Source organism: Manacus candei, unplaced genomic scaffold (assembly GCF_025592945.1).
Source record: "Manacus candei isolate 608988 ecotype Guabito, Panama unplaced genomic scaffold, ASM2559294v1 h1tg000077l, whole genome shotgun sequence".
Lineage (NCBI taxonomy): Eukaryota > Metazoa > Chordata > Aves > Passeriformes > Pipridae > Manacus > Manacus candei.
This window is the reverse complement of record NW_026138125.1, coordinates 2,876,942-2,891,527: the sequence shown is the minus strand read 5'-3', so window position 1 is coordinate 2,891,527 and position 14,586 is coordinate 2,876,942. Positions and strand designations below refer to the sequence as shown.

At 39.2% G+C, this 14,586-nt stretch overlaps 1 protein-coding gene across 2 annotated transcripts in view; it reads right to left on the bottom strand.

Annotated features, from left to right (window-relative positions):
- Window positions 1–3,187: 3,187 nt before the first annotated feature.
- The window catches only part of LOC127481250 (histamine N-methyltransferase-like), a 65,498-nt gene continuing 54,099 nt past the window's right edge, over window positions 3,188–14,586 (bottom strand). The window contains exon 7 of one of the 2 annotated variants that reach the window (XM_051810311.1): window positions 3,188–3,244. In XM_051810311.1, the coding sequence (XP_051666271.1) occupies window positions 3,228–3,244 (17 nt within the window). In that variant the 3' untranslated portion in view covers window positions 3,188–3,227. Of the gene's footprint in view, window positions 3,245–12,629; window positions 12,659–14,586 lie in introns of those variants that run through there. The other variant, XM_051810312.1, reaches the window with a different exon arrangement.

The following is a 14,586-nucleotide window of genomic DNA, read 5'->3' as shown; positions in this document are numbered from 1 at the left end:
TGGCAAAACTCTCTTGGCACTAATCTCCAAAGCCACGTCTAATTCTCTATTTTAATGAGGCATTGAATTATTCCATACAGTGAGATGCCTGTCAGTTTGCAGCATAGTTCTGCGCGTGCTGTTATGCCACCAGAGATAAACAATCAGTAGGATTGATCAGGCAGGCAATCACTTAAACAAATCTGAGTAGGGAAAAAAAATGCATGTGCACTGCTCAGGATGAAATAGATATTTTGATAAAGTTGCATAATGAAAATATGTGGGGTGTGAATCCAGTGAGTGGCAGTAACTAATTAACAGTGAGTTTGCTTTTGCATAAATGATAAATTTTCTAGAGTTGCAATGGGAAGAAGGTCTAGGAACCAGAACAAGAAGATCCATGGTCAGTTCCCCCATTTTGCCACAGTTTTAGACTGGAGCCATTTAGTTTCCCCTCTGTGTAGCAGCTCCACTTCTTCATTACAGTAGCAAAAAGGTACACCAGCTTAGGGCAAGGGTGGCCCTTCTTTTCAAGGGGAAAAGGCAGGTTGTAAGTGATGTACCTCTGTGAGAAACACGGGGCCAGCAGTTATGGTTCTGGCCATCCTCTTCAAGGCTGGACATCTGTGAGTGCAGCAAGGTGCAGGTGGAAGCAAGAAACAGCAGAAAGGTCATTGCAATAATGTGACAGTCATTAACTGGTTATGAAGTGTATTCATGGGAGGCAATTCAGGGGAAAATGGTGTCAATGCAGTGAGCAGTCCTCAAAGTCCCACCACAAACCACAACCCAACTATATCTTCCCTACTCATGCTGCTAAGCTGTCCTGTCTATACTTGCCACCATACCCATGAGCACCACAACAAAACAGTGAGTAGATGTTTATTCGTGCCCCTAGGAAATGGTTCGAGCATTGCTGATGATATCAGTAAAAATTTTTGTCATGATCTCAGCAGTGATTCAAGTGCTTTGGTCACTCAGACCTGCTCTGCTGTTCATTAAGTCAGTGGGTTTCTATTGAGTTTGAAGAGCAGCAATTAAACAAATCAGACATTTTATCACCTTTTTTGCTGCATCCTGGTTTAACTGTTGCTATTTAAGACCATGTGATGGATATATTGATTTCTGCATTTACCTACATCCCAGCCAACCCATCATTTCCTTTGGATTTCTTTATACTCAAAGGAATTCTCAGCTGCTTTACTGAATCTTTTTTTATGGAATCATCTGTCACAAAAAATCTCAACACATATCAAAATTTCATTAAAAAAAATCCTTGTCCTCTATTTGGGTGAGAGTGTATTGTGTGTCTTTTAACAAGGCAGAGAGGATTCCTTTCTGGCTAAACCCTGTGAAACTGGACTCTCATGCTCTGTCATCTTTGCTTTAGAAGAGATCACTCTGAGAAATTCTGATCCTGTTTGAGCTTCATGCCATGACAGAATAGCACATCTGAAGCCACTGTCCAGCTCCTTGCATTGCAATTCTTGGTGCCAGAAGTTGTCCCCCCTCAGCCTCCTGGCTGAGCTGCTTGTGGGATTCCTCCAAATGAATCACTTAGCCTGGGCAGCTTCAGTAATGACAGGTTCTCACCAAACAGGTGGGGCAGCACAGTGGGATCCAACTGCAGGTTAAGGGAATGTGGTTTTACAGGCAGCAAAAAGCTCTGGAGCTCCAAAGCTTTTGAAACAGGCTTCTCTGTCTAATGTGAAAGTCTGATGTAAAGTCTGACGCTCTAAAGCATAAAAACATTTTAATTAGGGAACATCTAGATGGTTAAGTTTAACTGAGTTGCATCTAAGAGTGTTTGGGTTGGAAACATGGCTGTTTAGCTGGAGTTGTAAAGTGGAGAGGTAATTCACTGGCATGCAGTGTAATTTGTGATTAAGGTTATCTGCAGTATCTAACCTTTTAGAAAATGCCAGCTGCATAATGACTGTCAGTTTTCTCTCCTCAGGTATTACATTGCAGAAGGTTCTATCTGACCATAAGAATCTATTTAATAAGACCCTAATGGGAAATGACCAGTGTCTGAGTATTACAGATTAAAAGTGACAATGCTAATTGACTGCAGAGGTATCTACATGAAGAGGGACCAGAAAAATCATTTAAGTCTAAATGAAATTGGACTGATTTGATATTTGAAAAAGCATTACATTCCTCTTGTGTTTGGCAGTGTGGATTAATTGCTCCTTGTGCCAGGCAGAACTAGTTCCTGTGTATCAATAGGCTGAGACTAGTGGGGAGTGAAGAACATGAACTTGGGGGGGGTTAAAAATACATTAGTTTACTAAAAGTAGAAGTATATGAGCAGGTCTGTATTGTATGTAATTTTTATGGTGAGGAATGAAATGATATTTTGTATATGCATTTTGTGATTGCTGATGAAACAAATGGGGTGCACAACCACATTTCTGTTCTGAGGATGCAAATTTAATTACCTTTTTTTCTTAGCTTTTCAAAAAGCATTTTGCAAATAGATAGAACTAGGAAATATAAAATCAGTTTTATTTTATGAGGAGAAATTGGTAGGAATAATTATAGGAAAATGATCATATGTGGCATATGCTTATCTCAAAAATGACAAAATCATTAGGTATTAGGTAAATGTGGCTGCTGAATTTCTATCTAGTTTGCTGTGCACTAATCTACTTTCAATCAAAGGGGCTACATTACAAACTAATTTCTCTATATGATTTTTACAGGTCCAAGAAGGGAATCAAAGACAGAGCATTGATTCCAAATAACATGTTAGGTGCACAGAAAAAGCAGCATTTTCATATGGAGATATATAAAAAGTTTTTAGAAACTAAGCATTAGACATCCTTTAAAAGTCCCAAGAGACTGAGAAAAATTCCCTCTAGCATGGCTTTATGTGCTTCAGAATAGACTGAGAAAATAGTTGTAAAGATAAAGAAAAGACTGAGGGGTTCAATATCTGCTGTCACTGCCTCTCCCCAAAAATCTAATCAAGTTAAATGTTTTATGTATTAAAGCAACATATGAGCCACCTTTATAGATTTGATTTTATTTTATATAATATAAAGATCAGTAGTTTGGATCTCTGGTTGCATTTAAAATATACAAGAAAACAGGGAAAACTGCTCGTGAATTCAATACAGAATTCAGAGAGTTAATAAAGAAAACAGTTAAGTATGTGCTTAAATTCAGTATGTGAGCAATTCCGTTGAAGTTGGAGGAACATGTGGCATGGTTCAAACTTAATGAATCCATAAGTCTTTGCAAAATCATCTGCTTAGTGTCTCTGGTGGAAGATAAAGAAAGAGAGAAGCATGGTAATTTTACAGGAATAGGCACTGAAATATGCCCTGCTTTTCACTGACCCTGCTGTATCCCCAGTTTATACCTCAGAATGTATGCAATGTGCTCTGTGGGACATTGTGCCACTGCTAGGAACAAAACAGAGATGGAAAACAAACAAACAAAATAATCCTAAATTCTCTGAAACACGGTGATGGAGTTGTACAATTTTCAGATTAAAGTTCAGGTAATTTATTTTTAGGGTAAAATTTTTTGTGTTCTGCTCGTATAATGCACAGGATTAAGGCAAAATGGAGGCTGTTTTTAGAGTTCAGAACACAGGTTATATTCACTTTTATACAAGAATTGATAGACCATTCATATAGCTGCTGTAATGCAAAATAATCATCCACAACTACTTACACAGCATGGAGCTGGGAAACATATCAAAATAATCAGCATGAGAGTGAACCATACAATGTGCTGAATGTAAATATATGGCCTAATTCTCCCTTTGTGTCAGTTTTAGGCCAATATAGCTGTTGCAATATAAATAAAAACACAGCGGTAATTTCAGTGATTTCAGTGCAGCTGGTCCTTAGATAAGTGAAAATGTTTAGGCTTTCATTCTGTGGTCTTTAGCTTGAAATAAAATGCCCAGTGTTTCTCTTGACTTTGATTTTTCACAATTAAAAATTAATCAGAAAGGAAAAAAGTGTGTGAATATTTATATAAACACTGTGACTTTGGTTAAATTTGATCATAATAGCCTTTGAGTTCTTTCTATTCCACAAACTCAAAGCTTCTTGAAACTGGTCTGCATAATTCATTTAAATACAGATATCATATAGCTGCATATTTGTGTTTGTTATTCAACATCCATATTTGAAGCCATATCTTTGCATTCAGCTCACTGGTAACTTGGCTTAGCACTCCTGCAGTTTAAATACCAAACCTCAATGTCTGGCTCCTCATGAGTAATCTGTGAACTGCCACTTGCTCATCCCTGATTCGGGGAGGGATATTTTTGAAACCTGGCTGGGTTAGCAAGCGATGGAATTGATTCATACGTGTTCTGCAAAGGTCAAAATTGACCAACTTTTATTGCAGAGTAACATGCTGATTCACCAGTGCATAACTTGGTGAATAAAGTCATTTGGATTTCTCTCTGCAAGTGCTCTGTGGCTCTCATGCAGTTTCTTTACCCTTTCCTTAAATTATGGCTGGCCTTGGGATGAAATTAGAAATGGTGTTTCTTGCATTTTACAGTGAGCAGTAGCATGCAGAGGTTCTGCAGGACAACATTGAGACCCTCATCTTTATGCTCTGGTTACCTGGGCCAGCTTTAGGACCAGTTTATATCAAAACAAGCATTTCCACTGTTGCATGAGCTCACCTGTTCTTCGCTGTACTCAGTGCTGCACCTCTCCTACATCTGGACATCAGCTGGGCAAGTCTGCTACCCTCCCTGCCAATTATACCCAGATAATCCCAAAGCTAAATCCTGGAGGTGACCTCTTTCTCTGCCTCAGTTTAAAGCAAAGAGAAGTGGTTGTTGCAGGTCCTTTTATGCTTCTGTGTTGGCATGAGATATAATCGTAAACAGAAACAGGAATACATCAGCACAAGAAGGACATCCATGTGGAAGTGCAAGACATGGTTCCTCGAATTGTACTTATTAAGCATTGTAGGGATTTTTAAAAAATGACAGAGAAAAATCTTGAAATATTTTACTTTCAAGGATTTTAGTAATTTTTAAAAGTAATCCCTTAAAGTAAATGTAAATCAGAGATGATATTTTATATATGTCCCACACAGTGAAAAGGGACAAGTCCATCCAAGAGGAGGATGAATACAAAGGCAAGAGAGGCTATTTTTCCTGAAGATTGCAACTATGGAGAGGAAATTGTGTCTGCACAGATTTGCACAAACAGTTCCAGCAGACAGCATGCAGATAAATATACACCACAAAACACAACAAAAAATAGTTCTTGTATTTTTCTCCTTCTTTATCTTACTTAGTTTATATAGGAAAAGTGAACATATCCATTAAAAAATATCATCTACTTTTTATTTTTTAAACATCAGTATTGTGCTAGAATCATTTTTAACCTAATGTAGAATCTGTCACTGTCGATAGATATAAGAATAGCTTCCATTTTTTTTTCTTTCCAACAATGACATGTAAAGAAGAGCCATTTTATAAAATTCTAAACTTTCACAAAGGTAAGAAATGGCAAAATAATAACAACATTTGTCTTCTGTCAAGAAATATTGACATGGTATTACTACAGCAAAATTGGTTTGTGTTGTGAAGTGTGTCTTATAGATAAATCAGATTTGAGACTTTTTAAGCTAACTAAATTGTACTTTGGTACTGATATATATAAGAATATCAAGACACACGATACCGAGGGGTTTTTTCTTTGTTTTTTTTAAATGAAGTAGGATAAGAGCACTTCAGTTTGAAGAAAAAAAACTTTCCTTCTCTTTATCTGCCTTCGCTTGTTTCACACTTCACTCCAATGTGATTCGATGTGTCAGTAAGTGGGCAGTGCATGGCTCAGCCTCAGAAATGAACAAGCAGAGGGGAGGTATATACAGATTTATAGAAAGATGCCTTTTCCTTGTCAGATTAAATAGATATCATTCCAGCATTCTAGTATAAATACATTCATATTTCCACATAGTTCAGATATGTGTGAGACGCGGGTAGCCAAAATAGCTTTAGAAATTTTTATAAGCACTTGGTGTTTAGCAGGCTATGCTGAACACTTCTGCAGTAGTTGTACAGCTTGGGGAAGGACCTGCAGAAGATTTGGGAAGTGCTGCTCCTCGTGGTTGTGCTTTGCTGAGTTGTTAAGCTGACATCTGGCAGAGCATCTTCTTGCTTCAGGGCATTCTCCACACTGTCAGAGGAGGTGCTGGGCCACTTTGCCAAATGCATGGCTTGAACTGGTTTCTTCATGCCTTGCTCTGCAGAACACCAATGGCTTTCCCCCATGAACTTGAAAGGAACAGCAGCAAACAATTAGCAGTTCTTCAGTCCTAGAAAATATCCATCTGCTCTTGGCACAACTGTTTGTCAACATATAAATAGCTCCACTGCCAGCAAATGGAGTAATTTTCTGCATCTGGCTCATGCTTCCTCTCCTCCCTATGCAAGTGACATTTGCAGTTCAGTAAAGGAATTAATATATTCACAAAAATGTCAGTTCTTACCACATTATTTTCAAAGGAATGATATCAGAAAATATATGCAAACATGGATTTTCTCTGAAATTTTTTTGTCTTGTTTTTCTGGCACTGGAGTACACTTTCATACTCAAAGAGGGGTAAAGAACATATCTGAGGGTCTGTGTTTGATTTTGCATTGTGTAATTAGTTACCTGCTGGAGTTTCTCACAGCTTTTCCATTTGCTCCTATAAGGGCTAATCCTAACTAAGAAAGAAATGAGTCATTCTGTGACCAGTGGAACTTATGAAGCTTCGTTTCCTGCAGCTCCCTCCCATGTGGTTTATCCAGTGTCTAATGGCTTGGTTGAGTTCGCGCTGCAGGTTCTCCCGCAGTAAGATACTGAGATTAGTTCCCTTTCATTTGACTTTCAATTTTCACAGAGCAAGTAGAAATTTACTTTAGAATTAACATAATGTGGAAATATGTTTCATTTCTTAAAAAAAAAAAAAAAAAAAAAACAGAAAGAAATCAAAACATCGGCGCTTTAAAGCAGCCACAAAAGTGTGTTTTACTTTTTCCCAATTAGCTGATGATCATAAGTGCTGTCAGCTGTGTAATGGACACAGCAGTAGTGCTTCCATATCTGGAGTTACCCTTGATCCCACCACTGGGCTTTCTAAAACACTGCAGTATTTTTGAGTATTTGGAAGAGGCAAATAACTCATAGTTTTCTCAAATATCAACAGATGTTGAATGGGAAAACTGCTGCTTTCTCTAGAACAACCTTTGCTGTTGAGGTGACAGGTGATATATTTTCAATGTTTGCTAAAGAGGATGCTTGGAATCCTAAGCTGAGATATGGAAGCCATCACACCTGTGACAGGTAAGGCAGGCATCCAACCTAGATGCTCTCTGAGGCAAAGTTTGGGGTGGCTGAAGTTCTGCCGATGAAGGCAGAGCTGGATGGTGTATTTCCATTTGGCATCTCCAGAGTTCCACTTGCTCGCATGAACACAGAAGTGAAATCTACTCTGAGTGTCTGTTGAACACTGGACCAATAAAACCTGTGGCTTATAATCTGATCAATGTACAACATGGTGAATGACTGGCAATTCTGTTTTAGTGAGTTCAGGGGTTTTGACTCTTGGAAAGTTTAACCTGTGGGTTTTGATCCTCTGCAGCAGAACTGTGAGTCTGGTTTTGGTTTGCTTTGTTTAAATCCAGCAAATCTTAACAACTTCCTGTTTTCCTGAGATCCGGCATCTGGGAGAAGAGGCAGAGTGTGTAGCTTTGTTTTGACTTGTCTTTTAATGCATTTGTTAAATATACCCCTGGAAGGGTTCAAGACCAGGTTGGATGGGACCCTGAGCAACCTGGTCTAGTGGAAGGTTCCCTGCCCATGATAGGGGAGTTGGAACAAGATGATCTTTAAGGTCCCTTCCAACCCAAACTGCTCTGTGATTTTATAACATCTCTACTACTCATATACTGAGGAAAAACTTCTGTAGAAATTAAAGTGACAGGGCTCCAAGGGCTTCTCAGACTCATATCCAGGTTGAACTGGAATTCTCTCTTGAACAGTCAGGTGTTATTGCATAAATGTTGACATATCCCAGCTGGCCAAACTCTGATCTCACACCAATTTCATTCACTTTCAAGCCCACTGGCTTCTGTGGTTTCTCTATCTTAAATTGGCATTTCTTAGACATTCCCATCCTAAGAATTAAATGTTCTTGTAAAGCAGTCTAGGAACTGAATGTTTTGCAAGTTTTTTTCCTCATGTAGTGGTGTCAGAGATGTCTGGGACTCTGAGAAAAATGCCAATATTGGATGTGTTTCATTCTGGTAACCTCAGAGTCAAGACTGCACCCTGAAGCTTCAGATTTAAGTAAGATTAGTAACTCCTGGTCCATGGAACACAGGACTGATGGGCTGCCTATCATAACAAGGGAAGCAATACAAAAATAAAAATAAATAACAAGCAGAAAAAGAAGCAATTAGAGACTGATAATGACGTTTTGTGTTAATCACTAAGAGCTTAGTGCCTTGAAATACTGTGCCCAGGCTTTGCTTCTAGAAGTTGAAGTGCATGTAAATAGCAACAGCAAATCCTGTTGTCAGTGATGGGTGACAACATGATTTCTCAGGCATTGGCATTAGTTTCTTTTCAGGGAGTTATAAGTAGCTTGAATTAGATAGATTTTGTAACTGCTTCCACTTTTTAATTTTCCTGTGACAACTTCCTTTTAATTTCTCATTCAGACCAGCAGAGCACAATGCAGTTATTGTGTATATGCTGTGAACCAGCTCCACACACAGACATGATTCTGCCTGTATAAGCCAGAGTTGAAGCAGAATTTTACTTCACAGACAACATAATTGGCAAACAATGCCATACAAAAATTATATTATTTTTAAAGCTAAATGGTGTGCTTTTAAGGGATTTTTAGTTTACTAAGCTTTATTTACTTTTGGTGGGCTTTCCTTGGGGATATTTAGAATTTCAGAAAACAAATTATAATATTGCTGCATTTTAAAACAAAAATCTCTTTGCTCTGCTGAGAGAATGGACCTGGTTCAGTGTGTGTACACTTCCAGAATAAACAAAACCCCTGTGGAGCTTAGGTAATAGACTAGGTATAAATTTGGGCTTGATGAAAACTTCAGGAGTTATGGAATGCTCAGAATCAGGCTGATTCAAACCAGCTGCAGCCCCAGCAGCTGGTGATCCAAGCAAAGTGTCCCCAGCCCATCCGAGGGTTTGGGAAGCCCCTGCTATGTCCAGCCCCAGCACAATCCCTTTCTGCTGGGGCTTGGTGTGGTGATATCAGGACATTCGTGCCAGGAACTGGAAGTTCCAACGTCTGGACACAGTGATGACATGGACCCTTTTATACTAAAATCCTGCACTAGAATCTGAGCCTGGAGTAATTCAGCCATTGTTAACCTAAATATGCCATCTCATGTTTCATTCAGGCTTACTTCAGTACGGATGTTTCTTGCTGATTGCAGCTGAAATGAAGACAAATCAGGCTTATTATATTTAAGGCTTGTGAACATTTTTATTTTTGGGGTTTTGGTGGGTCTGATTCTAAAGTGGCAGCCATTTCCACTGGAGTAAATTGGGAGCAATCACCTTGCTCCTCGTTGTCATTCACCCTGCAGTTAAACCAGGCTCTCATTCATCGGAGCAAAAGGTGCCTGAGCTTGGAGTAATCAGTACAACATGGTGAAGTATTTAGCAGAACAGGGACTGAAACACAAGTCCATCATTCCCCTAAGTGCCCCAACAGCAGCCTGCAGAAAGTGGCTGCTGTCACTCCTTGCTTGCTTTCTCTTCTCCTGTTTATATAAAACCTGAACCAGGGGGAGAGTTTCACTTTACCTAGGAGAGAAACTTGGTGTCAAGTCACCATAAAATGGGAGATTTGTGGTTTAATCCTACTGGAGAGATCAGGCATTGAACCAGATACCTGTGAGATGAATGAGTTAAGCTGCTGGAAAGGCTTTCCTTTACGAAGGAGGCAAGCTGGGATTATTAAGCTTGGGGAAAAAGTGTGATGGGGATATCACAAAAATCTATAAAATCATCAGTGGTGTTGGGAGGGTGGACGAGCAGGCACTTTCCAGCCCGTCTTCCAAAACAAGAGCAGATCTAAAACAAACAAAAGGAGATTTTTATTTTCTTTCCCTTCACCAAACCTGTGATTTAACTTTAGAGATACTTGTCAGAAGAGTCTGTGGATGTTGAAGGTTTAAGAGAGTTCGGGGAAGACCTGACAACTCCATGGAAGAGAAATCTGTTAAGTAGTAGGGAATATAGAGAACATGTCCTTTGCATAGGAATTGTTGGAGGCTGCAGTGATGTTCAAGAAGAGGGTATGGATGCTCCTGACAGTGTAATGAGCTGCACAGAGAGAACTGCTCTGCTCCTACCACTGCCAGGGCTGCTGTCAGAGACAGAGCAGGGAGCTGGAATACCCTCAGCCTGAGCACTACAGGTGGTTTTGCATGGATAAGAGACTGGAGAGGGTGTTATCCCCTACTTTCTCCCGCCTCTGTATCCTGAGCTTGGGCTACGTCTTCCTGCAAGACTGGATCCCTGCAGGGCAATGCTGAGATGGAAAATCCTCTGGGATACACACAGAGAGCTGCCCTGTGCCGGGGGAGCATAAAGTCTCCTGTGCTTTTCTGCTCTTCACAAGCAAAACTTCCCACATTTTCACACCCCATGTCACCCACAGAAGAGTTTACAGGCCTGGGATACTCCCTCCTACAGGCAACAAGTTTAGACGTGACTATCCAAGTCCTTTATAGATCCATCCCTAGAAAACACTGCAAGGTCATCCAAAAATGCAAGAGTAGAAGATGATGGCTGAAACCTGTCTCACCACCGGGACCATCCCACTTTAACAATTATTGACATAAATGTTTTAATTTTTAGAAAGGTCCAGCAGCATTTAGAAAAAAAATAGGTTTAGGTTTTCCTTCTGTAATGCTTGCTTTTTATTTATGAAATTCCTAGCATAAATAAATTCTGGTTACCATAAACCTTAAAAACACAAGACTCACAGGACTTAAAAGACATTTTCGTCAGATCATGGTGAGAACAACCTTGATGTAGTTTGCCAAGCCTTGAATTATAATGTATGTCATCAGCAACGTAAGTTGTTATAATTTACTTCTGACATTAAGATCTTGCTTTTGGGCATATAGTTGCAAATGTATCCTATTCACTTTCTTACTTTCTAAATGCCCTTCATGTTTCAGCAAGACAATCCAATCAAAACTAAAGACCAAATGCACTGTAAAACAAATCAAGCATACAAACAATTCTTAAGCGTTCCTCTGATACGTTAGCTGGCTTGCCCAAGGCTTCTAAACTTCATAAGCTGTGTAATAGTGAGGTGCACAAAAGTTTTCAAAGGGAACATTTATACCATATGTTTTGTATGTTAGTCAGGTTGGAATCTGTAAAAAGAGAATCACACAGAGAAGAATTTTGCATAAATCTAGCCAGCCTGGTCTAAGACTCACTGCTACTGAACATTCTCTTTCAAAATGTGGGGGGTTTGTTCCAATTTTCTTAAGTTAAAATTTAAGTTGGTAAGTTTTATGATGACAGCACTTTGGAGGTGACTAATTGTGCCAAGAGATGTGCAACCCCTGATGAAATAAAAGTCCCTCACAAGGAGAGATACTTTAGTTTAATGACGGTCATAAAGCCAATTTTTAAAGCTATAAAAGTCACTGATTCTCTGTCTTTAGCCTTAGGCTGAATCCTATATTTTGCACATACTTTCCATCAAAACCACTTTACGTTTTGCTTATAAGAGGGGAATATGTGTGGGTTTGCCTCTTCCCACTCTTTAGAACAAAGCATAAAATTGTTTTCACCAAGGACCCATGAAAAACTCTTAGAAAACTACAGCAGGAGTTTGGTCTTTATTAAAATTTGATATTAACCTGTGCTCCAGAGGCACTGGGGCCACAGGCCCTTTGCACCCTCGTGGCAGTGTGAAGGCGCGGTCGGTCCCTACTTTGGCAGTGGCTGCCTGGGGTTGCAGAGCATCCAAATTGCTCCATTTCTCTCCTCTGGCAAGTGAAACAACCACTGGGGATATTTGCAATCCCACCCTTAATGACTTTGTTGCCGACTTAAGCATAGCAAGGAGCAGCAGCTTAGAGATTTGCAGGACAGGGTCTGTGTTCAGAGAGACCGCAGACATCTGCTTCCAAAATCCCTCTAAATCTCTGCAAGAAAACACCCCCGTAAAAAAGCCACCAAAAGGAAGGGGTCATGCACTGACAAACAAGTTACCAGGGGATGTTTCTAAGGGAAGCAGAGGAATCCTAACCAACTTCCCTGGTCCAGGGTTTAAGCTGATAAAGAAGAGGATTAGATTTTCCCTGTGCGATAACCATCCCCCTGCCCTCCTCAGCTGCAGTAATTAAATGAGTTTCAGTAAGTGTGACATAAGATCAGATCCCAAGAGCTCCTGCCAAAGAGCACTTATAAGGCATGAATTAAATAAAGGTTGAAGTACTTTTAACCAATCAGCCAGTTTCTCACAGAGAGCCAGGAGCTTCTTCATTTAGGAACCTGACATTTCGTTCAAGTTCTGCTGAGCAGAACAGATCACACCAGTTAACGTGGTAATGAAGAAGTGATGGTGGTATTTGCACTCAACTCGAACATCAGCATAAATTCTGTTCCTCGTCCAGATCAGTACGACTTCCCTGAAATAAAGCATATTTCAGCCTCATTAACCAATTTAGGATCTCAAATGAAATTAGATCAATTTAAGTTAAATCCATCATAACCAGGCTGCCTTTAAGAATTAGTTTCTTTGGGTCCATAAGGATACTCCTGGTAACTGTTTCTGCAAGGTCATCTATTCTGAGTTTTTAGGGCATCCAGCTGTAAACAAAATTTTAATTGTAAATGCTCAAATCAGATATATGGACTTTGCTTTCTCAGTGTTACTGCCACCCATGAAAACTTGCCTTATTTCCATATTGAAGTTTCAGGCAATAAAGGAATTTTACTGTGTTAAAATAATACACTTATCATTTATCCACCAACACAGAATTAGAACAATAAATGGTTTTAACAATAATTACTGTGCTTTAGAATAGCCTTCATTTCCAGCTATAGACTTCAGTTCTGTCCATACTCAGTTAAAACTACGCTTAAATATTTTACCTTTTCAACAGTCTGGCCACCCAAAGTGGACATCTCAGAAATAAAAATTGTAATTAAAATCTTGAAAGGAGGTTACATTTGCTAAGTTACTTGTTGTGAGAACTGCAGTGTGGTTCTCAAAGCTCAGCCTGTTGGGATCAGCCAAACAGGTGTAGGTTCTTCATAAATTAATTAATTTTGTCTCAGCACTATATAGCCAATTGTTAAATTCGAAATAACCTGTTTCTAAGGGGTCACCTTTATGTGACACCCCTGTATTGATGTCATCAAAATTAATAGGAAAAATTGCCTTAAGCTTAATTGGTATTTTAATGCCTACATTTTTAAATTATTTGAACAATTTCTTAATTAAACTTGAACATTAAAAATGAAACTGCTCTCTTTTTTTTTCTCTTTTCTTAATTTTAAGGCATTTCAAAGATAATTGCAGTCCACATAGAAGAGTCCTTTTTGTGAAACAAAATTAAGAAGTCTTGTACTCAATACTAGATGTTAATTATGAGAAAGAAACAACTGGGGGAAAAAATTGTAATGGATAGTCCAAAGGCCAGCCATGATTTCATCTGAATGATTGAACATTGCAATTGTTTCCCAGATGTTTAGATTGTAATCTCATGGTGGACTTGTATTGCTTTCACTGCCTATATCTTTAATATCTACATGGACAGATACTGTTGTGGTTGTTAAAACATTTTAGGAAACTTGCATCTTCCATCACCATTGTCACAAGTTAAAGGTCCAGAGACCTTAAGCTGATGGTTCAAACTCATCTTGCCAAAGCAACAGAGTGAAAAAATATGTCTGGCTTTTTACTGCTCATTTTAAAGAAAATAAAGTGAATGATGAGCTTTTTCAATGTCAATAAAATCATTCTTTCCATCAGCTTGCAATGTTTGTGGAGCTTTATTTAACAGATAACTTCTGACATCTTTCTAATCTATGGATCATTTATTGTGTAGGTGTGTTTTAACATCTCCCCTGTTCTTGCATCCTCACTTACCACCCTGAAATTAGATAATGCTTGTGCTCACTGAGCAGTGTTACAGTTAGAGAGGGAAGTGTGTTGTTGAGCTTAAATTAATGTACCAATTCATTAAACATTTTCAAGCTGTGTGCCCATATTTGCTAGATACAAAATCCTAGATTAAAAAGCCTTTTGGTCTCCAGTAGAGGCAACCTAAGTCACCTCAGCTTCCAGCTCGTGCAAACCTAACCCACGCTGAGCTATGGTGGCTGGAAATCAGATAACTTTCTACTGATTGTTTTAACCTGGTCTCGTTTTCCTTCAGGTGCACCAGTGCCAGTTCAGAGCGACTCCACCTCAGCCTGGGAGGGCTTTATATCAGCAAAAGCAAGACCAGAATCAGACCCTGGCCTCTCTCCAGTGTGTTGAACCACTTTTGACATCACCCAGCTCTTCACACAAAGAGCCAGTGGCCCACAGCAGAGTAACAAGCTGTAG